Source organism: Triticum dicoccoides, chromosome 1B, assembly GCF_002162155.2.
Source record: "Triticum dicoccoides isolate Atlit2015 ecotype Zavitan chromosome 1B, WEW_v2.0, whole genome shotgun sequence".
NCBI classification, from domain to species: domain Eukaryota; kingdom Viridiplantae; phylum Streptophyta; class Magnoliopsida; order Poales; family Poaceae; genus Triticum; species Triticum dicoccoides.
In genome coordinates this window covers 164,891,974-164,915,001 of record NC_041381.1, presented here as the reverse complement: position 1 = coordinate 164,915,001, position 23,028 = coordinate 164,891,974, and the positions used below count along the sequence as shown (strand labels likewise).

General features: G+C 50.4%; 2 protein-coding genes across 2 annotated transcripts; both read left to right on the top strand.

The window, feature by feature from the left end:
• Positions 1-12,268: 12,268 nt before the first annotated feature.
• LOC119325850 (elongator complex protein 2-like) lies at positions 12,269-16,712 on the top strand. Its single transcript, XM_037599573.1, has 10 exons — positions 12,269-12,503; positions 12,602-12,689; positions 12,981-13,066; positions 13,251-13,404; positions 13,601-13,758; positions 13,836-14,486; positions 14,603-14,918; positions 15,050-15,264; positions 15,685-15,862; positions 15,967-16,712. Exons 1-10 carry the CDS (start codon positions 12,339-12,341, stop codon positions 16,461-16,463), a joined length of 2,508 nt encoding a protein of 835 aa, XP_037455470.1. The 5' UTR covers positions 12,269-12,338; the 3' UTR covers positions 16,464-16,712.
• Positions 16,713-18,198: 1,486 nt separating this feature from the next.
• On the top strand, positions 18,199-19,503 carry LOC119303231 (protein CHUP1, chloroplastic-like). The gene is made up of 2 exons (XM_037580341.1): positions 18,199-18,867; positions 18,953-19,503. Exons 1-2 carry the CDS (start codon positions 18,229-18,231, stop codon positions 19,406-19,408), a joined length of 1,095 nt encoding a protein of 364 aa, XP_037436238.1. The 5' UTR covers positions 18,199-18,228; the 3' UTR covers positions 19,409-19,503.
• The last annotated feature ends 3,525 nt before the right edge of the window (positions 19,504-23,028 follow it).

Below are 23,028 nucleotides of genomic sequence, written 5' to 3'. Positions count from 1 at the left end.
TTGGAAGTTTGAACTTCACGGCTGACATCCGCGGGGACTTGATCCTCGATGGATTCAAGCCACAGCTGAGCGTGATGTACTGTCACGATGGGCATGATTTAGCTCTGCAGCCGGACAGTACCCTGGAGGCCGCACTCGAACCCGCTCCGATCTTCGACTCGGAGCCGGCTGCGCAGACCAAGGATGGATGGCTAGACACCACCTCGGGGGCTGCAACCTCTACGGCGATAGAGCCGAACACCGATCTTGTCCCTCATGAAGCTCGTGACTCCGAGGTGCCGGACTCCTTGACGGACTCCGGACCTCCCGCGCCCCCTCCAGTCGAATCCGATTGGGCGCCGATCATGGAGTTCACCGCGGCGGACATCTTTCAACACTCACCTTTTGGCGACATCTTGAGTTCGCTAAAGTACCTCTCGTTATCAGGAGAGGCCTGGCCGGACTGCGGCCAGGACGGTTGGGATGCGGACGACGAAGAAATTCAGAGCCCACCCACCACCCACTTGGTAGCCACTGTCGACGACCTAACCGACATGCTAGATTACGACTCTGAGGACATCGACGGTATGGACGACGATGCCGGAGACGACCAAGAACCAGCGCCCACCGGGCACTGGAAAGCCACCTCTTCATACGACATATACATGGTGGATATCCCAAAGGATGGGAACGGCGAAGGAATAGCGGAGGATGACCCCTCCAAGAAACAGCCCAAGCGCCGGCGTCAGTGGCACCGCTCTAAATCCCGCCATAGCAAGAATGAGGATTCCGGCACCGGAGACAATAATACACCGGATAGCGCCGAAGACAACCCACTCCAGCAAGATCCAGCACAGGAGGAGGGGGACGCCAGCCCTCATGAGAGAGCGGTCGAAGAAGAGGTAGAGGACTATATGCCTCCCTCCGGAGACGAGGCAAGCCTCGACGACGACGAATTCGTCGTGCCTGAGGATCCCATCGAACAGGAGCGTTTCAAACACAGGCTTATGGTCACGGCAAACAGCCTCAAGAAAAAGCAGCAGCAGCTTATAGCTGATCAAGATCTGCTAGCCGACAAATGGACCGAAGTTCTTAACCAAGAAAAACCAAATCGTCGACTGTCCGGATGCCGAGGCCCTCGCGGCCTTCAAGCATAACATCTGTGACGAGTGGCTTGCCCGGCACCTGGGACAGGAAAAGCCGAAATCCATGGCAGCCCTTACATCACTCATGACCCGCTTCTGTGCGGGTGAGGACAGCTGGCTAGCACGCAGCAACAACCTCAATAAAAATTCTGGCAGTCCGGATATCAAGGACCGTAGTGGCAGGTTGCGTCGCAAAAAAAACAAACACCGCATTAACGGCGATAACAGTGAGGATACGGCAGTCAATGCCGGATTCAGAGGCTCTAAACCCGGTCAATGGAAAAAGCCATTCAAAAGAACAACTCAGGGTCCGTCCAATTTGGACCGAATTCTCGACCGCTTGTGCCAGATACATGGCACCCCTGAAAAGCCAGCTAACCACACCAATAGGGATTGTTGGGTGTTCAAGCAGGCAGGCAAGTTAATTGCCGAAAACAGCGACAAGGGGCTACATAGCGACGACGAGGAAGAGACCCGACCGCCGAACAATAGAGGACAGAAGGGTTTCCCCCCACAGGTGCGGACGGTGAACATGATATATGCCACACACATACCCAAAAGGGAGCGGAAGCGTGCACTCGGGGATGTATACGCGATGGAGCCAGTTGCCCCGAAGTTCAATCCATGGTCCTCTTGCCCGATCACCTTTGACCGAAGGGACCACCCCACCAGCATTCGCCATGGTGGGTTCGCCGCATTGGTTCTAGACCCAATCGTCGATGGATTTCATCTCACCAGAGTCCTGATGGACGGCGGCAGCAGCCTAAACCTGCTTTATCAGGACACGGTGCGCAAAATGGGCATAGACCCCTCAAGGATTAAACCTACCAAGACGACCTTTAAAGGCATCATACCAGGTGTAGAAGCCAATTGTACAGGCTCAGTTACACTGGAAGTGGTCTTCGGATCCCCGGATAACTTCCGAAGCAAGGAGTTAATCTTTGACATAGTCCCGTTCCGCAGCGGCTATCATGCCTTGCTCGGACGTACCGCGTTCGCAAAGTTCAATGCGGTGCCACACTACGCATACCTCAAGCTCAAGATGCCAGGCCCTAGAGGAGTCATCACGGTCAACGGAAATATTGAACGCTCCCTCCGAACGGAGGAACATACAGCGGCTCTCGCGACAGAAGTACAAAGCAGCCTTTTAAGGCAATTCTCGAGTCCGGCTGCTAAGCGGCTGGACACAGCTAAGCGCGCCCGGAGTAACCTACAACACGACCACCTGGCACGTTCCGAGCATGCGTAGCAGTGCGGTCCCAACCCCAGCCCCTGTAAAACATTAAGACAGACCCTTCGCGTACTCCATTACGCTCTGAAGATACCATGGGCATGGGGTAAGGGGCTCGACCACGATAAGCCCAGACTGCGGCTCAACCGCACCAGGGGCTCTTAAGTGTGTCGTTTCTTTTTCTTTTCCTTTTATTTTTTACCCACAGGACTCCGTTCGTCAGAGGCCCTGTCCGGCAGCAGACATGCCGAACCCACGATGCAACAGCCAGGGAAGGAGAAAGGCTACAACGAAAACCCAGGTGGTCTCCATCATGAGCATTAAATCTGTTTTATGGATTATTCCGTAGCCTACCCCTGGAGGGGGACATGTTAAAAAGTCCCATCCCTTGCTTACCGCACCACTTGTATCGTCCTGCACTTACAGCAGTTTTTATTGAATAAAGCAATGCAGCACATTTTTGCTTCTAATTGCATTTCTTTCTTACACATGTGTTCATCTATGACATGTTGCATCCGAACGTTTTGGTACAGCTAAATACACCAGGGGCTTATGTTTCCCGCGTTATGGTGTGATAAGTCCGAACACTTTCACAAGTGCGGCACCCTGAACTTATAGCATTATATGCTTCGGCTCCGAATCATGTTCTTGGGTCAATAGTTGGGTTTGCCCGGCTCCCATGTTTTGGTACCTTACGTTCCATTTTATCGGCTAAGGTAGCACTGGGAGAACCACTGCGATTGCGCCCCAGTTGAGCTGGGTTAACGCCTCAGTGGAGAAAGCTAAAACTGACCGTCATGATGAGGCGAGAGCTGGTCGCTGTTCGAGAGGTTCTTTGCGAGTCCCTAAAGACTTATGCCGCTTCGAGCGAGGAGCCGGATTCTGTCCGGCCAAGGCGTGGATAGCGCCCCAAATTCGGCCTTCCGAAAACTAGGGGCTTCGCCGAAATTTAAAATTATAGAATTCTATGGCTAAGTGAGAGTGTTCAAGCATTATAAGTCCGGTTGCCTTGTTCGTTGTGTTGAGCACCTCCCTAGATGGACCCAAAAATGGAAACAAGAGCGCTCGAGTTTATCCCGAACACCCCAGCACTCGTGGCATGGGGGCTGAAGCCGACGACTTGCCATCTCTCAGATTTGATAAACAGCCGCACAGAAGGTAATATTTTAAATTAACAAGCGTTGCTTAGCGCATATGAACCAAGTTTTCAGCGCACAGGATAACAAAATGCGAGTCTACTCAAATATTACATCTTTGGAGCACTCACCCACAATAGTGCGGGCGCCCTTGAGCACACTCCTATAATACATCTCGGGCGTGCGATGCTCCTTGCCCTCTGGTGGGGGGTCCGTCACAAGCTTCTGGGCATCCATCTTGCCCCAGTGCACCTTTGCGCGGGCAAGGGCCCGACGCGCACCTTCAATATAGGCGGAGTGCTTGATGACTTCAACCCACGGGCACGCATCCACCAGCCGCCGCACCAGGCCGAAGTAGCTCCCAGGCATGGCCTCCTTAGGCCACAGCCGAACTATGAGGCACTTCATGGCCTGTTTGGCCGCCTTGTGGAGCTCGACCAGCTGCTTCAGCTGGTCGCTAAGGGGCACCGGATATTCGGCCTCAGCATACTGAGACCAGAAGACCTTCTCCGTCGAGCTCCCCTCCTCGGCCTGGTAGAATGCGGCAGCATCGGACACACTGCGAGGAAGATCTGTGAACGCTCCTGGAGAGCTCCGAATTCGGGTAAGCGACAGGTAATTAACACTCACATGCTTACTTTGCATGAAAAATGCCTTACCCGCTGCTATTTTCTTTACCGCCTCGATCTCCTGGAGGGCCTTGTAGGCTTCGGCCTTAGCGGCTTTGGTACTCTCAAGAGCCGTTGCAAGCTCAGACTCTCGAGTCTTCGAGTCACGCTCCAGGCTCTCATGTTTCCTCACGAGATCCTGGAGCTCTTGTTGTACCTCCGCCACCTGCGCCTCCTGTTTCTCTCGCTCGGTGCACTCCACAGCCGCATTGCGTTCGGCCGCGGCCACCGCCTCCTTCAGGGTCGCCACCTCGTTAGTGGCCCCTGCAATACCCCAGTTATCCTTGTCATTTTTCTTGCAACCAAATCCTTTTCTGTAAGGTACAATTTTCATAAGGTATTACTCACCTTCTTTTTCCTCGAGCTGCTTCTTGGCATGGCCGAGCTCGTTCTCGGACCGCTCGAGGTTTTCCTTCAAAGTTTTGACCTCCGCAGTCAGTGCGGCAGAGGTCAGCAGCACAGCCTGTAATCCCATATTGACATATTTTCATGACTCCTGCGTTTATCTTTCTAAAGATCCTCAGTCCGGCTTTTCTTTCTGAACACCGAACCGAGCATCAGGGGCTACTGTCTATGCGGTACCATTTTACATATATTGAAATTCTTACCTCAAAGCCTGTTAGAAGGCTGCTGCAGGCTTCGGTCAGCCCGTTCTTGGCGAGCTGAACTTTCTGAATCACCGCACTCATAACAGTGCGGTGTTCCTCTTCAATAGAGGTGCTATTGAGCGCCTCTAGCAAATTATCCGGCACCTCCCGTTGGACGGAGGCAGCCAGCGTCGCGGTCTTGCCCTTCTTACGAAGGGGTCGCCCGCCGGACTCCGGAGCCACTATGGGTTCCGGAGCTGAGTCCGGTGCAAAGTCCGGGAGGTTGTCCTGCGACACCTCCGGGGCCCTCTCCTCCTGGTGGGTCCCTTCCTGGGATCTCACCTCGGCATCATCCGCATCACGGGGGGTGGAGGCAGTCGGAAGAGAATCCATATCCGACGCCCCTAAGGACCCGCTCGACGAAGTGGGGAGATCATCCTTAGGCGGACTGCAGGGTTGTATGCGGCATTAGAAAGACATAATGTGGTGGAAAACGAAAACCTTGAAGTTATTCAGGAGTCCGGATACTTACGATCTCGCCAGAGGCTTGGCCCTTGGAGGCCAGTTCTCGTCGTCGTCACTGGCGTTGGCGGAACAGTCCGGGGGAAGAGTTTTTCCCCTCTTGGACCCTTCGGCCTCCCTTGTTGGGGAGGCCTTCCTTTTCTTCCCTCCCCCCGCTAGGGGAGAGGCTTTCTTCTTCTCCTCCTCGCCTTGGTGGGAGGAGTCGACCTCGGATTCATCGTTCGATAGCACCTGAAAACGGGAACTCTTCCGAGTCCCCGTGGCCTTCTTCTTGGCCTTCTTCTCCGGCACCACGTGGGGTGCCGGAGCTAGCAGCCCCGTTAGGCGGGCGTCATCTAGGTCCTCTGGCAATGGGGCCGGACAGATAGCCTGTGCGACCTTCTTCAGCCAGTCCTGTCAAAGGAAAGGGAGTTTAGATCCCGCATAGAGTCAAACTATGAATAACAAGCGTCCCTTAAAGGACAATATCACTTACCTCGTCAGCTGGACGCTGCAAGCTGAATCCGCGATCTTCGGTAGCGGATGCGGGAGCCTCGGCGCCCTTGAACAGCACCTTCCAGACCTCTTCGTACATAGTGTCGAAGAGCCATTCAAAGTCTGGTGCTGCGCCGGATCGAACTCCCACATGTTGAAGCCCCGTCGTTGGCACGGGAGAATCCGGCGGATGAGCATGACCTGGACTACGTTGACAAGCTTGAGCTTCTTGTCCACCAGCTTCTGGATACAGGCTTGGAGTCCGGTCAGCTCCTCCGAATCCCCCCAGATCCGGCCACTCTCTTTCCAGGAGGTGAGCCGTGTAGGGATACCAGATCTGAATTCGGGGGCCGCTGCCCAATCAGGGTCACGCGGCTCGGTGATGTAGAACCACCCCGATTGCCACCCCTTAATGGTTTCTACGAAAGTACCCTCCAGCCACGTAACGTGGGACATCCTGCCCACCATGGCGCCTCCGCACTCCGCTTGGCTGCCCTTCACAACCTTCGGCTTGACACTGAAGGTCTTGAGCCACAAGCCGAAGTGGGGCTGGATGCAGAGGAAGGCCTCGCACACGACGATAAACGCCGAGATGTTGAGGATAAAATTCGGGGCCAGATCATGGAAATCTAGGACATAGTAGAACATGAGCCCCGGACAAAGGGATGAAGTGGGAAGCCCAGTCCGTGGAGGAAATGGGGAAGGAATACTACCCTCTCATGGGGCCTAGTGGTGGGGATGAGCTCTCCCTCGTCGGGGAGCCGATGCGCGATGTCGCTGGACAAGTATTCGGTGCTGCGTAGCTTCTGGATATGCCCCTCCGTGACGGAGGAGGCCATCCACTTGCCTCCCGCTCCGGACATATTTGGAGAAGGTTGAGGTGAGATGTGCGGGCTTGGGCGCTAGAGCTCGAGTTCGCAGAGATGGATAAGCCAAGGAGGAAGAAGGCGCAGGTAAAAAGGTTGGATCTTTATCCCCTTATATGGGCGGACGGAAACATGCGTCCCCACCGGCCTGATAAAACTCACTTATCTCCCAAGCGCCGCAATCAATGGCGCGGTTGGGTTACCCACGTCCGTATTGATGGGAATCCCGGAATAAGGGGAACACGATCTCTGCTTCGACAAGACGTGCCAAGGAAATCGCCTCGCTAAACGCGCTGAGATGGAACAATAAAAACAATTTGAAGGCTTGGTAGTGGCGTGACGTTACGCCACAAAATACTTCAGCAGATTGAACTTGTGTAATATTATTCTCTCTACGGTTGTATGTGGAATTTATTTTGCAGAGCCGGACACTATCCTGGTGTTCACAATCTTCTATAAATTATTCGGAGGAGGAACCCGCCTTGCAATGCCGAAGACAACATGCGCGCCGGACTCGTCGTCATTGAAGCTTGGTTCAGGGGCTACTGAGGGAGTTTCAGACTAGGGGGTGTCCGGATAGCCGAACTACCATCATCGGCCGGACTCCAAGACTATGAAGATACAAGATTGAAGACTTCGTCCCGTGTCCGGATGGGACTTTCCTTGGCGTGGAAGGCAAGCTTGGCGATACGGATATGTAGATCTCCTACCATTGTAACCGACTCTGTGTAACCCTAGCCCTCTTCGGTGTCTATATAAACCGGATGGCTTTAGTCCGTAGGATGAACAACAATCATACCATAGGCTAGCTTCTAGGGTTTAGCCTCCTTGATCTCGTGGTAGATCTACTCTTGTAACCCACATCATCAATATTAATCAAGCAGGACGTAGGGTTTTACCTCCATCAAGAGGGCCCGAACCTGGGTAAAAACAACGTGTCCCTCGTCTCCTATTACCATCCGCCTAGATGCACAGTTCGGGACCCCCTACCCGAGATCCGCCGGTTTTGACACCGACAGTACCCTTGAGCTTGTTCCTCTTGGGTGCTTGGGCGCCCTAGACGGTTGGTGGTTTTCGGAGCTCAATCATTGTGGTGTAAAGCTCCAGGCAAGCGTCGGGGTCTCCAATTAGGTTGTGGAGATCACCCCGAGCAATTTGACGGGTACCGGTGACCACCCCCAAGGGTTGCCAAAGTGTACGGGTTCGGTGACCGCCCCCAAGGGTTGCCATTTGTACGGGTTCGGTGACCGCCCTCAAGGGTCCCTTAGTGGAATCACGGCATCTTGCATTGTGCGAGGGCGTGAGGAGATTACGGTGGCCCTAGTGGCTTCTTGGGGAGCATTGTGCCTCCACACCGCTCCAAACGGAGATTAGCATCCGCAAGGGTGTGAACTTTGGGATACATCATCGTCTCCGCGTGCCTCGGTTATCTCTTACCCGAGCCCTTTACTTATGCACTTTACCTTGTGATAGCCATATTGTTTCTTGTCATATATCTTGCTATCACCTAAGTAGTTTTTCTTGCTTAGCATAAGTTGTTGGTGCACATAGGTGAGCCTAGTTGTTGTAGGTTTTGTGCTTGACAAATTAACCGCTAGGTTTATTCCGCATTTGTTCAAGACTCAACCATAATTATTTTAAAGCGCCTATTCACCCCCCCCCCTCTAGGCGACATCCACGATCTTTCACAAATAATATTCATAGATAGTCTGATCATAAATCCACAATTCATCAGATCTCGGCGAACAAACCGCAAAAGAGTATTACATCGAATAGATGTCCAAGTACATCAAGGAGAACATGGTATTGAGATTTAAAGAGAGAGAAGAAACCATCTAGCTACTAGCTATGGACCCGCAGGTCTGTGGTAAACTACTCACGCTTCATCGGAAGGGCAATGGTGTTGATGTAGAAGCCCTCCGTGATCGAATCCCCCTCCAGCAGGACGTCGGAAAAGGTCCCTAGATGGGATCTCACGGGTACAGAAGGTTGCGGCAGTGGAAAAGTGTTTTCGTGGCTCCCCCTAATGGTTTTGGGGTATAAGAGTATATATGGGCGAAAGAATTAGGTTAGGAGACCCACGAGGCAGGGGGCGCGCCCTCTACCCTCGTGGCCGCCTCGTTGCTTCTCCGACTTCATCTCCATGTCTCCTGGTTTGCTTCTGGTCCAAGAAAGATCATCGCGAAAGTTTTATTCCGTTTGGACTCCATTTGGTAGTCCTTTTCTGCGAAATTCTAAAACAGGCAAAAATAAAAACTAGCACTGGGCTCTAGGTTAATAGGTTAGTCCCAAAAATAATATAAAATAGCATATAAATGCATATAAAACATTCAAAAACAGATAATATAATAGCATGGAACAATAAAAAATTATAGATACGTTGGAGACGTATCAGGAGACAATATGAGCATCCAGGTTCTGCTATTGGTTATTGACCGGAGAGGTGTCTTGGTCATGTCTACATAGTTCTCGAACCCGTAGGGTCCGCACGCTTAATGTTCGATGATGATATTGTATTATATGAGTTATGTGATTTGGTGACTGAATCTTGTTCGGAGTCCCGGATGAGATCACAGACATGACGAGGAGTCTCGAAATGGTCGAGAGGTAAAGATTGATATATAGGACGATGGTATTCGGACACCGAAAGTGTTCCAAAGGGTACTGGGTACATATCGGGTCATTGGAAAGGAGTTTCGGGCAACCCCGGCAAATATATGGGCTTAATGGGCCGAGGGAGGGACAAACCAGCCCACAAGGGGCTGGTGCGCCCCTTTCCTGGCCGTAGGCCCTAGAGGAAGGAAATGAGGGGGCGCCACCTCTTCCTGCATTTCCCCCTTGGTGGCAGAAAGGAAAAGGGGGGTGCCACCTCCTCCTTCCTTCCCCTCATCGCCAAAAGAAGGAAAAGGGGGGTGCCAGCCCAGGGCAGGAGTCCAAGTAGGATGCCTCCTACTTGGGGCGCCCCTAGGGCTGCTCCCTCTCCCTCCTACCTATATATATGAGGGGAGGAGGCACTTAGAAAACACAACGACATCTGTTAGCCGTGTGCGGCACCTCCCTCCACAGATTACACCCTCGGTCATATTCTCGTAGTGCTTAGGCAAGCCCTGTGCGGATCACTTCACCATCACCGTCACCACACCGTCGTGCTGACGGAACTCATCTACTTCCTCGACACTTTGCTTGAGCAAGAGTTCGAGGGACGTCATCGAGCTGAACGTGTGCAGAACTCAGAGGTGTCGTACGTTCGGTGCTTGATCGGTCGGAACGAGAAGAAGTTTGACTACATCAACCGTGTTATCAAACGCTTCCGCTTTCAGTCTATGAGGGTACGTATACACACTCTCCCCCTCTCGTTGCTATGCATCTCCTAGATAGATCTTGCGTGAATATAGGATTTTTTTTAAATTGCATGCTACGTTCCCCAACAGTGGGGTGGTGCAAATTCTTTGCAAAAAAAATTCTACATGGCCGGGGTTAGAGGGATGGTTGGGGCGATAGCAGTATATGATGGACAACGGTTGGGGGGAGGGCGGCGCGGCGAGGCCGGCGAGGTAGCGCCGCCGCCCGCGGGCGTTGGTAACAGGCGGTTAGGCCGGTGGTAGATCCGCGAATCTGAGGTATAAGATGAACAATGAAACTGTTTGAATGTTCAAGAAGCCGATCTGGCTGTTTTTCTTTCATCCAATGGCTCCCAAAATTGTTTTCAGTCACCGGACATCTAGCCCGTCCCTTTGTTTCTCTCTCTCTAAAAAAATCGCGTTACCGACGGTTATTTCAACTCGATCGACCTGTTAAGCCTTAGAGCATCTACAGTCGTTCGGCCCCCGGGGGCTTGTAAAAGCGCCGCCTGGGGCGCGCCGGCGAAAATATCGGCATGGGGACAGTCGGTTTCCCAACCACTGACCCCAGGTCGCCCCCAAACGCCGATTTTTGGAAATATTTGAAATAAAAAAACTCGGCCAAACATGACACATTTCAGGCAAACTAGGCGATTTCATTAATGTTTGTACATAAAAACTTAAAAAAGCTAGGCGATTTCATTAATGTTTGTAGGGGCGCCGCCGCCCGCTGCCCCTACAGGTCGAAGAATGCGCCGAAGGCACCATAGTCGCCTCCGTTATCGGCCTCCTCCTTCACGCCACCGCCGTCCTTGCTGCACCCCTGGCCTGCGTTGCCTTGGCGGATGGCTTTGGTTGGCGGCGGTGGTGTGTCGTTGTTGTCGTCGAGGACGATGACACCGCCCTCGTCATGGCCGCGGCGCCAGGCGGTGATCTCCTCGAGGCGCGGCGCCGGCGCTCCATTTCCAGCTTGACGTAGTCCTCGCGCTCTCACTTGAGGGCGGCCTCGGCGGCGGCGGCCATGTCGTCGTGCTCGTTCTTCACGGCGACGAGCCCCCACTCTGGCTTGGGCTTGACGAGGCGGAAGGAGGAGGAGCCACGGTCAGCCTCGTTGATGATGAGGGGGCTGCCGCGGGTGCGTCGCTCGAGCGGCGTCCCCATGGGCTCGGGCTTGACGCTGGCCATCGCCAGCGAGCCGGAGGAGAGGGAGGAGGAGGAGGACAGGGAGGACGAGGAGGAGGAGGAGGACTAACCCGCCATGCGCCTCTACAACCAGATCGCACCGCTCCAGCGTGGGATAGGCGCCGGGGGCGTCGGGTACTGGAGCGGCGGCTCGTTGCCGCCCTCAAGGTGCTTGAGGACGAAGTGGAGCGTGCGCCCGGGGGCGCCCCACCACAGGCGGCGGCCGTCGGCGCTGTGGCGCCCCCTCACCGGCGTGTGGTTGGTGGAGGCGAGCTGCTCCTCATGGCGGCGTTGGAAGTACGCTGCCCAGCTTGCGTGGTTGTTGGCAGCGTACTCCGGGCGGCCGCGTACCTCCTCCAGCAGGGAGGCCCGGACGCGCTCGATCTCATCGTGGAAGCGGCCAGGGTGCTCGGGGTCGGGCCGCGGGGGGACTGGGACGCCTCCGGCACTAAGCCTCCACCTCCCCGGCGCGCGCATGTCTAACGGCGCCGGGTAGTTGGCCTCGTGGAGGAGGTGCGCCTCCCACTCATGTAGAGTGCAGCGCCCAACAGTTCATCCATCGGAGATTGGTGGCAGGGGGAGGGAGAGACGGAACGGGGCGCCGGCGACGAGAGAAAGAGAGATGGAACGGGGCGCCGGCGACGAGAGAAAGAGAGACTGCGGGGCGAGGAGAGTGCGTCCACCAACGAGAAGGGTGGCTTCTTATAGCCGCTAAGGAGGCGACAAACGTGTGTGTACGCGTGGCTGGAGGGGGCGGCGAGTCGCCTGGCCATTACTGCGTTGCCAGTGGGGAATCTTAGCGGAAGGCTGACCAGCGGCAGCCTTGACATTGATTCGTCGCGGGAAAACGAGGCGACGAGGACGAGGATACGCCGTGCGTCGCTGACTCGACAGTCCCACCGGGCTTTCGCGCTAAAAACGTTTTCCCCGACACCTCCGGGCGTTCCTGACGCGTGGGTTTGCTCTGGGTCCGCCGGCGGCAATTTTAGACCGAACCGACGAAAATTGGATTTCTGAAGACGTGACTAGGCTTTTTTTAGCGCGGGCTCTAAAAACAGACCGGGGGACTGTTGGGGCGCGGCAAGAGATGCTTTTAGCGTGGCTGAGCCGGTCGGACCCGGCAGTAACCAAACCCTGAACCCTAGCTAGAGCCTGCTTTCCCCCAAAACAAAGGAGAGAAAAGAAGCAGAGCCTGCTTGCCGTCGCGATGCCGCCGGCGGCCGGGGAGCTCGCCGGAACTCGCGGGGGAGTGGAGGCGGAGAGGGTCTTCATTGGCGCCGGGTGCAACCGTGTCGTGAACAACGTCTCGTGGGGCGCCTGTGGTCTCGTCGCCTTCGGCGCCCAGAACGCCGTCGCCCTTTTCTCCCCTTCGGTCCGTCGATCTGGTCCTCTTACCCTTCTGTTTTTAGGTATTCTGCTGTTTTCTTTGTTTGATCCGATTGGTCTCGGTTCGTGTGTGTGCTGGAACAGAGAGGGGAGATCGTGACGACGCTGCCGGGGCACAAGGCGGCGGTGAACTGCACGCTGTGGCTGCCAACCAAGAAGGATGTACTCCAAGGTCTGCTACCTCCTTTTTACACCTATTTTGTGCCTCTCTTACTAGTTTCCTGTTGCATCTGAACTGAAATGATTAGCCAGAGTAACCAGTCTGAAACAATACCATGTCTTGTACCATTGCTGATGCAGTGAGCTGCATTTTGAGGTAAAAATTAGAGTGTGAACCTGAAATTGTCTCAATGAATAATTGGTGCGACTTGAGAGGAGATAGATCAAGCAAAATGTGTTTTGGACTGATCCTGTAATGAGTACTGAACCGTTGGCTGGTGGTTTTTCATTTGCCCCTTTGCAGTTCAAAGCAGGGAGACACACTATCTATTGTCTGGAAGTTCTGATGGTGCTATTATGGCATGGAAGATTGGTTCTGGAATAGGCAAGGTGAATTTCTTCTGTTTCACCATATATGAGTTTGTTGTCGTTAGGATTCTGTTTGAAGCCTTTGCTGCAATTTCGTGGCATTAGATTTCTCCTTCTTCTTCTTCTCATGTGCTTGCTCGGAATATGTTTATCTGTTTATCTTGACCTAAGTTGATTGATTTTGCTGTTTATGTCTGCTTTGCAGTGGTCTCATGTTTTGCAACTACCAGCCATGCATAAGAAAGGCGTCACCTGTCTTGCTGGAAGAATGGTGTCGGATAGGGTATCAATTTTCGCTTCCACCTCCTCAGATGGTATAGTGGTTATTTGGGAAATGGTGGTTGAGCCGACTGCTGATGGTAAGATGATCGACTAGCATTCTGATACTTTGTCCACGGATCCTAAGCTTAGTGATTATATCTCGAATAGTCGCATTAATCTTTAGCTTATCTCTAAAGCAAAATTTATAGTCCAATTCTTTTAACTTGTATGATCTTAAAGCTTTACAAACGCGTGCTGTCATCCCATTTAAGTTATCTGGTTTCACTTCTGCAGGCTCCTGCAAAGTGTCTTGTTTGCATTCTCTTTCCGTTGGTTTAAAACCAATGGTTTCACTTTCATTAGTGGTGTTGCCGGAACAGGAAGGCCTAATTTTAGCAATGGGGGGATTAGATCATAAGGTCCACATATATTGTGGGGATCAGTCAGGCAAGGTTTGTAAGATTTCTTCTTACTTCCATTGCTATACCTGCTCGCATTTCTGTACTGACCAGCATTTTATGATGCACAGTTCATTAAAGCCTGTGAACTTAAGGGCCATTCTGACTGGATTAGAAGTTTAGACTTTTCTTTACCTGTGATGACGAGCAGTGAGAAACACAGCCTTTTTCTCGTTAGCTCGTCTCAGGACAAAACCATTCGGATATGGAAGATGACTTCAGATGTGCAACAAAGGAAGGATAATATTGGGATGGCCTCCTACATTGAAGGTCCTCTATTTGTGGCAGGTAATACAAGTTACCAGGTATCATTGGAGTCTCTTCTTGTTGGGCATGAAGATTGGGTATATTCAGTAGAGTGGCAGCCTCCTAGACTGCTACTTGGTGGTGAAGCTCATCAGCCAATGAGCATATTATCTGCATCTATGGACAAGATGATGATGATATGGAGGCCTGAAAAAAATACCGGCCTTTGGATAAATTCAGTGACAGTTGGTGAATTAAGTCACTCAGCACTTGGATTTTATGGTGGCCATTGGGAACCTGATGGTAAATCAATTCTTGCACATGGCTATGGTGGATTTTTTCATATGTGGAGAGATGTTGGACTGGATTCGGAAAATTGGCAGCCCCAGATTGTCCCATCTGGTCATTTTGCACCCGTATCTGACTTAACATGGTCTAGATCTGGCGAATATTTGCTAACAGTTAGCCATGACCAGGTAGGTTCTTGTACTTCAGCTTCAGCGCAGTCTTATAGAGAACATTTATCTTTGGTTATTATCATTTTTGCTTGCTTACTTGCTAAGCCTGTTTTGCATCAATGTTTATTATGCAGACAGCACGCATATTTGCTCCTTGGAGAAGTCATGTTAACCCAGGAGATGTGATTTGTTGGCGCGAAATTGCTCGCCCCCAAATCCATGGGCATGACATTAACTGTGTGGCATTCATTCAGGGTACAGGAAACCACCGGTTTGTTTGTGGTGCTGATGAAAAGGTCTGTAGAGTCTTTGAAGCTACTTTATCATTCCTCAAGACCCTACAGGAAGCAACTTTGTTGAAACCTGACAATGAGGATTTTGACAATGTGCAAGTCCTTGGAGCAAATATGTCTGCTCTTGGGCTTTCACAGAAACCTATATATACACATGGTAAAAATCCCTCACGTATTGGGCATAGTGTCTTGTTAGCTTTTCATAACAAATCTTAGTAGCACCTACTTTATTTTTTCAGTGATTCTTTTTCATTTGACCGATATTTTTTTATTGATGGTTTTATGCAGGAAAGGAATCCCCAAGCAGCGCTTCTAATGATGGTCCAGATTCCATGGAGACGATTCCTGATGCAGTGCCAACTGTGTTTACTGAGCCTCCTGTGGAGGACCAGCTTGCATGGAATACCTTATGGCCTGAATCTCACAAACTTTATGGGCATGGAAATGAACTCTTTTCCATCTGCTGTGATCATGCAGGGAAGCTCGTTGCATCGTCGTGCAAGGTATTACTGCATGCTTTCTTGTCGTGACTGAAATTTTTGTATGATATCCGGTATCAGTTGTGTTAAGCCAGACATCAGCATCACCATGATCATTTACCTCACCTGGCCATGATTGTTCTTGTTTAGAGCATGTACGGTTCAGCTAAGTGCTCAAATGTGAATCTGCAAACAGATGTTATTTTTCATTTTCATAGAAACTTGAACGGATACATAGTATTGCTGGGGCTTTATTTATTTATTTCTGGGAACCACTTAAATGTTTTGCCACTGTCGCAGGAAAATAGTTTTGTATCTGTGCATCCTCATGTGGCAAGAATACATATTACAGTACTATTTGTCGTCATACTACTACAATAGTAGTTGATGGAGAATGTCTATATTTTGCTAGGGAGTTCTGAATGATACTTGATTCTCTTGCAGGCTCAATCGGCACCAGTTGCTGAGATCTGGCTCTGGGAAGTTGGAACATGGAAAGCCGTTGGCCGCTTGCAGTCTCACAATCTGACGGTTACGCAAATGGAATTTTCTTCTGACAATGCTTTTCTTCTGAGTGTATCAAGGGATCGTCACTTGTCTGTCTTTTCGATTAAGAAAACTGGTGAGGGATTTGTATCTTTTAGTTTCATATACCTTGTTTGTTGTATTGGATCCAGTGCTCATGTTGTGCAATTGTTGGTGCCATCCCACTTTTGTAACTCTTAGAGGAAGGGGCACAGCATCACCTGGTTACAAAGCATGAAGCGCACAAAAGAATCATATGGGCATGCTCGTGGAACCCATTTGGGTACGAATTTGCAACTGGTTCAAGGGACAAGACTGTCAAGATATGGTGTGTTCAAGATGCATCTTCCGTCAAGCTGCTCGCCACATTGCCTCAGTTCCGTGAGAGTGTCACAGCATTGGCCTGGACGGGCCGTGACCGTGCTCGTAATGCCGGCATTATTGCTGTTGGCATGGACAATGGACTGATCGAGCTCTGGAGTGTTTCAGGGGGGAGAGCTGCTTCAGACAGTAGCTCAGATCCACCCCTCCTCAGCGTCGCATGCATGCTCCGGTTGGATCCTCTGTTGTGTCATGTGTCAACTGTGCACCGTTTGCGGTGGCAGAAACCCGACTCGGCTGATGAGAAAGCAGCAATCGAGCTGGCTTCTTGTGGATCTGATCACTGCGTCAGGGTGTTTGCAGTGCGTGATACTTGAGGTATATATGCAACGTTGTGACTCTGAAATTTTGAGCAGATGCATCTATTTTGTTGGCATGACATAGGCATATACGTCTAGATTTAGTGGACTAAAATCCTGGCAGTTCTTGGTGCCCTTGGCAATCCTCCCTGATGTTGTAAAACTTTTATCGTTCTGTTTGTGAGATAATATTCCTGTATTGCAATGATGTACACCTTAGTTGACTGGTGAATGCAGTGCGTTTGGATTTTCAATCCAATATTTTAAGCTCTAAGACTGGCACATTGTTGAATACCATGTGCACAACTTTTGCTCCATGTATCATCTAGTCTGCAACAACTTTATATTTTCGAACTGTATTTTGACAGCTATATACAGCCACTCCAGCTGTTTTAAGGGAAGCTTTCAGGTTCTTTCAGGTTTGCCACAACCTCAAGCAGCACTAGTTTTCTAGGAATAGGATGCATGCAGTGAATCAGGCAATTTTCTAGATCAAATCGACAAAATGTCCGACACTTGAACTGTATATGACATTTAGTGAATCGGGCAATTTTAGTGATGGAATCAACAAAAACTTAGTATCAGGCTTATGAAGCTCTGGACTCCTGACAGCATCTAGCAGAAAAGAATGGTTTTGCTTCACTAGTACTCCCTCCGTTTCTAAACACTTGAATTTCTAGGGGTTTTTGAAGTCAAACTTCATAAGTTTGACCAAGTTTATAGAACTTTAATTATGTTGGAACAGAGGGAGTACTGATTATTTCAACATTGACAGGAGCAAAGCTGCAAAGGTACATAAGCTTCCATGCTTTTATTGTTCCCTAGCATGTCGAAGGTAGAAAAAAAAAGATCACACTACATAATAGGCCATCTAATAGAAAAAAGTAGCTTTGCTTCACTAGTAATTTACTTTTTTTTGCCGGTGTTCACTAGTAATTTACTGTACATAACATTACATAGTTTGAGTGCACAACAAGTTTCAACATAAACCCCTCCAAAAAAAAAAGTTTCAACATACTAGAAGGCAGATAGAATACTTGTAAGAGAGGGCATACGCAAACAACAGCCCCAACACAACAATCTGGACATCACAGACTTCACCCATGGTACAATTACATGCTGGTAGCTAGCAACCAACATATACTAGGAAAGGTTTCCCGATGCCCGTAGGTGACGATCTTGTACACTCCAAACAAACTGGGAAGACTTTGCATCTGGTGCATGCCAAGAGGTTGTGCTTTCCTCTCTCAAGCAAGAAACAAAACAATACTAATCCTGCCTTGCAAGGCAAAGATATGATGAATCCCAATTGGTTACCAACTCCAACAGTTAATGTGTTTAATACCGTCAAATAACACGGAAGAAGCGAAAATTTCCGTGTCTTGAAACTCTTGATCAAAGATGTCACCCAAGCAGCTGCTCTTGGGTTACAGACCTGGAGAAACTTGGCATAGTTTAACCCTCAAGGCAAAGCAAGTCAGGACTTATGGGGTGGGGCACTGTCCAGATATACATACTACTAATAAAGAGCTTGTTTCATGCAGACTGCAGGAATGATGAAATGTTCTAAATGGGAAGTAAGCAAGCAGAGGACATCAAGAATCTCCTTCTCAAGATAATCATTCCCTTGACCTTTCCCCTGGCAGGTTCTTTTATCTGCGGCCTCATAGCAGATAGAGCAATCAGGCACAGTGACCTAGACTCGTCTGATAACTCGATCCAATTGGATCAATCATCGTCAGACGGTTTGAGATTGATTCAAGGAGAAGAGGGAGGAGGAGAAATGGAGTCCCCGAACCGGGCGCCGCGGAAGCTGGTGCAAGCAGAGACCCCCTACAGCACCGGCAGGCTCGTCGGCGGTGGACATGCGAGGCAGGCTTCTCTTACTGAAGAAATCATGGTGGCGCAGGACACCGAGAGCTCATCGGAAGTTTTAGTCAAGAACCAGAGGTTCCAGGACGTTCAGGGGACGTCCCCCGCCGGCGCCGAAGAGGTCGAGAGCCTGAAGCGCGTGGTGTCGGCCCTCGAAGAGCGGGCCGCCGGCATCGAGTCGCGGTTCCACGACTACTGTGACGCGAAGGAGCAGGAGTCGACGTACCAGAAGATGCAGATCATGTGCCTGGGGATGAAGCTGGAGCTGCTGGAGTCCCAGAACCAGAGGCTCGAGGCGGCCGCCACGGAGATCCGGGCAGCCGCTGAAGAGTTCGCCGTGATGCGGGCGAGCCTCGACGCCCTGCAGAGCAAGTTCAGGAAAGCTGCCAGGAAGAGCAGGCAGGAATTCGACGCCATTGATGGAAGGATCCTGGCTCTGGATGCCCGGGAGGCAGAGATGGCGACGAGGTGCCGAGGCTTTGAGCAGCTCGTGGCGGAGATGAAAGAGCTGGTTTTGCAGCTACAGAAGGGGAAAGGAACAGACAGTGAGGTACGCATTTTCTTCTTCGCTTCGTGGACATTTCCTTCCATTTCCGTCTAATCAAGATCTTTCTTGTGTGCTGTGCATGGCATAGAGCGTGGAGGTCGCCGTGGAGAGGAGCATGCGGAAGCTGTCGAGCAGCAAGGACCTGCTGGACGGGATGGAGGTGCTCCGGGACCGGTGGGCGGCGGACATGGAGGAGCTGATCTACCTCGGCTGGATCACGGCGTGGCTGCAGCACGACCTCCTGGTCAGCGACGGCGAGGGCGCCGCCGCCAAGGGCCCGGTGGTGATAGGCGACGACGACGATGGCACCAACCCGACGGTGGAGGAGCAGCGCAAGAAGGGGGAGAAGATGGTGGCGGTGGCCGCGCCGATCAACGAGGTGGAGCTCCGCAAGACGTCGTCCAACGCGTCGTCGTGCGCCGCGGGAGAGGAGTCGTGCATGGGGTTGGTGGGCTGCAGGGCAGGAATCGGACGGCCGAGATTGCTCCGCAAGATCAAAGGGTGGGCCAGGGGAAAGGGTCCAAGCAAGAGCAGTGAGTCCTGAATAAGTGCTGATTAATTTACTTGTGATCACTCGTGAGAATAATGTATGTTTGAGTCAAATTGCGTTGTTGAAAGATAATAAATATGGTGCATATATGTGTTTTTTACACAGTTCAATCACAGATGCTGACATACACGCACACACACCCCAATGAACGCACACACACCCTACATCTATGAGCATCTCCGAGACACTGAGCTAGCACAGCATCTTAAGATTGACAAAGTCATCACAGACGCCGCATTGTCGATGGAAATGTCGTCCCCCACTGAATGAACATTGCTGGAAAGGTTAAAATAAATCTAGCAAATATGTGCACCCGTATCGGTGTAGGATTTGAATTCTGATGGGCAGGCTTCACCACATGAAAGCTAACCATCTGAGCTATAGTTTGCATACGATGCTGGAGGACCAACGGTGAGCTAGCTTATGTTCAGATTTTCTTCGACAAGAAGGTGTCAATTACATCTTCATATGCACCCGGATGAATAGTAAATTTCAAACAAAAAGAAAAAGGAAACAATTTAGTTTTGTGATAAACATTGTTGAATGTGCTACCAACATGCAAAGTTTCATGATGAAAAAACGTTCGGGGAGGCCTGGAGAAAAACAAAATTGATATTTCAAATGCTTAAAAAATTACCCTTTTGCAGCATTTTTTTGTGCCCAGATCTCCATGAATATTTTTTCACCGCAAAAATATTCATGTGGGTAAAACATTCAACAATGTTGATAAAAAAATTTAGATTTTTTGATTTTCTTCTATTTTTTTTGATTTTACTGCATCTGAATGCACAAACTCCATGCCAACTACACCTAACCTCTGTATCAACACAACTCAAGAGCTACTCAACACATCGATGATTCACACAACCAACTTATTACAAAAGAAGAAGAAAAAAATCTCAACCGAACTCCAAATGCAACAACAAAAACCATTAACGATGACAACCCAAGTAACACGATATGTACTCCAATAACAATACCTTCAGAAAGGAAGGTAGACCCAACCACTTAGATTAGATCATGGGTTTTCATCCAGGGGTCTAAGTGAACACAATGCAACAAGGAAAGGTTGCATTAACAACGGCATTGCCAAGTTCAACCAACAAAGGTAAAACCTAAAGCTTTCACCCTCAGGAACTCGGCCCCTGCACTAAAAAACACCACTTAAGTGATGCACATATAAAATCATTCTTTTGTGCAAAGTTTAACAATTTACTTGGCAAAAAATATATTTTGTAGGGGTCGTTTCCAATAGCCAGTTAAGTTAAGGAAATAAAAAATCACCCCCTGCCGCTTCCTCTATTTCTTCTCCAGCCTTGTTCAAACGGAGTACTATATTCGAGTCCAATGTGAATGATGGTTCTTACGAAAGAAAGAAAGAAAAAAGAAACCCAAATGATAAGTGCCACACGTGTGGCACGAAGCACTCTGGCCCTAACGTCTTTTTACAACTAAAGTTGGCGTCCAAAAAGAAAAACAAAATAAAATAAACTGAACTTGTCATCCAAAAAGAGGTTGTCATGCTTGACCATTAAAGTAGCCATCCTCGTGTCACTAAATTTGCCATAAAAACATTCGGAGTTGCCATGTGTGTGCCACGTGTGTCATTTATCAAAGTCCAAAAGGAAACAACCCTTTGTTCCACAACGAAGGGCTTGTTGTAAACTCTTTTTTCCTTGATCTTTCTATATCAGCCCTTTGTGCCGCTAAAAGAAAAGGAAAAAAAAAGATCGATCAATCAGAGCCGAAAGAAAGCCGGCCGTGCAGTGAGGTCTGCCGGCCGAACGATGGCGGCGCTTCTGAAGCACAGTGGATAATACCTAGCGGCCGGCGGCTTCCCTGATTACAAAGCGGACATCACAGCAGAAATGACGAAGATGTCAATTTGGAATCAAAATTAACAAGGTTTCAGGGCTTGTTAATTTTGAAATGAACGAACCCAGAGAATTTCGCTTTGATTTTTTATTTCATACTGTATTATACTGTATTCATACACACAGCGTTTTGCGTGACAAACGCACTGGGTCCTCGTGCCCGCACCGTTGAGCCCACGGAGAAGGGAGGCGGCCGCCGCTTCCCGCAGCTGCTGCGGCTCCCGCATGTCTGGACTGCTCGGCCCAGAAGAGCAGCTATGCACGATGTCATCCATCGGTCGCTGACCCCGGCGGACGGATGCGAGGCGTCACCGCCGGGCTCGACATTGAGGAGTCCAAGCACCCCACAGCAGAGAGGGCGAGCGCCGCGGCGAAAGCAGTCCAGCTGGCGAAGGAATAGGCTCACGCCGCCCGTCGACTCACCAGCATTACTCCTCCTTGTTGTCGTCCGAGAGCGGCACGAGAAGGATCCTCCTCGGCTGTCGATGCCTACGCGGTTCAGTGACAGCAAAAGAAAAGGACCAGCGAGGAAATGATGAAGTCTGGCGCCCCTCCCCGTTTAATTAGTCAACCTAGCTAGCATTTTAGCTAATCCATATATCCAAGTGGAGAACTTGCTTTTTGGGTGATTGTGCAAAATTTTAATACCCCATATATGTATGATTTTTTTTTGCGGGTTCCATATATGTATGAATATTCCTATGTTGATCTACATAGTGTTTATCAAGTTGCATGGCTTGTATGGATTTGAAGAACGGATATGAGGATGACAGCTTTGGACGAGGCGTCACGCTGCGGGTGGAGGTGGGGTTTAGTGGGACTACCAAGTCCATCCCAGTTAAATTGCTTTAGTGGGGTCCCATTGAACAGAAAAAATATTAAGTGGGTTAACTCTCTCAGCCCATCGGGATCCCACCAACCCCTTCTCTCTCGTGGACACACAGAAACAGAGGAGGCGCGGCCCTACTCCTGACGTCGCCGCATCCCCTCCCGTCCTCCCCTTCCTCGCAGCTTCTGCCTACTCCGCCTCACATCGCCGTCCTAATCAAGTTTGGCCAATCCCCACTACTCCGGCCGAACGGGGTGGCTAGGTCGCCGCCAGCGGCCGCAACCCGGACCCACAGGTCGACGAAAGCATCAGTCCCACATAAGTGACCGCGGGGGACGATGGGCATGGGTGGCATCATGACCTGGGGCACGGTGATCGTGGGCACGACCGGCATGGGCGGTACCGTGACCCGTGGAGCGGTGAGCGCGGGCACGGCCTACATTGGCGCCACTGTGACCTATGTGTTGGAAATATGCCCTAGAGGCAATAATAAAAGCATTATTATTATATTTCCTTGTTCATGATAATTGTCTTTTATTCATGCTATAAATTGTATTATCCGGAAATCGTAATACACGTGTGAATACATAGACCATAACATGTCCCTAGTAAGCCTCTAGTTGACTAGCTTGTTGGTCAACAGATAGTCATGGTTTCCTGACTATGGACATTAGATGTCATTGACAACGGGATCACATCATTAGGAGAATGATGTGATGGACAAGACCTAATCCTAAGCATAGCACAAGATCGTGTAGTTCGTTTTGCTAGAGCTTTTTCAATGTCAAGTATCTCTTCCTTAGACCATGAGATCGTGTAACTCCCGGATACCGTAGGAGTGCTTTGGGTGTACCAAACGTCGCAACATAACTGGGTGACTATAAAGGTGCACTACAGGTATCTCCGAAAGT

Bases quoted from the DNA above. Each gene is read 5' to 3' on its own strand.
- LOC119303231 (XM_037580341.1), top strand. From the start codon at position 18,229: ATGGAGTCCCCGAACCGGGCGCCGCGGAAGCTGGTGCAAGCAGAGACC. The intron at 18,868-18,952 runs GTACGCATTTTC...TGCATGGCATAG, and splicing joins GGAAAGGAACAGACAGTGAG to AGCGTGGAGGTCGCCGTGGA.
- LOC119325850 (XM_037599573.1), top strand. From the start codon at position 12,339: ATGCCGCCGGCGGCCGGGGAGCTCGCCGGAACTCGCGGGGGAGTGGAG. The intron at 14,919-15,049 runs GTAAAAATCCCT...GGTTTTATGCAG, and splicing joins GAAACCTATATATACACATG to GAAAGGAATCCCCAAGCAGC. The intron at 15,863-15,966 runs GTGAGGGATTTG...TGTAACTCTTAG, and splicing joins CTTTTCGATTAAGAAAACTG to AGGAAGGGGCACAGCATCAC.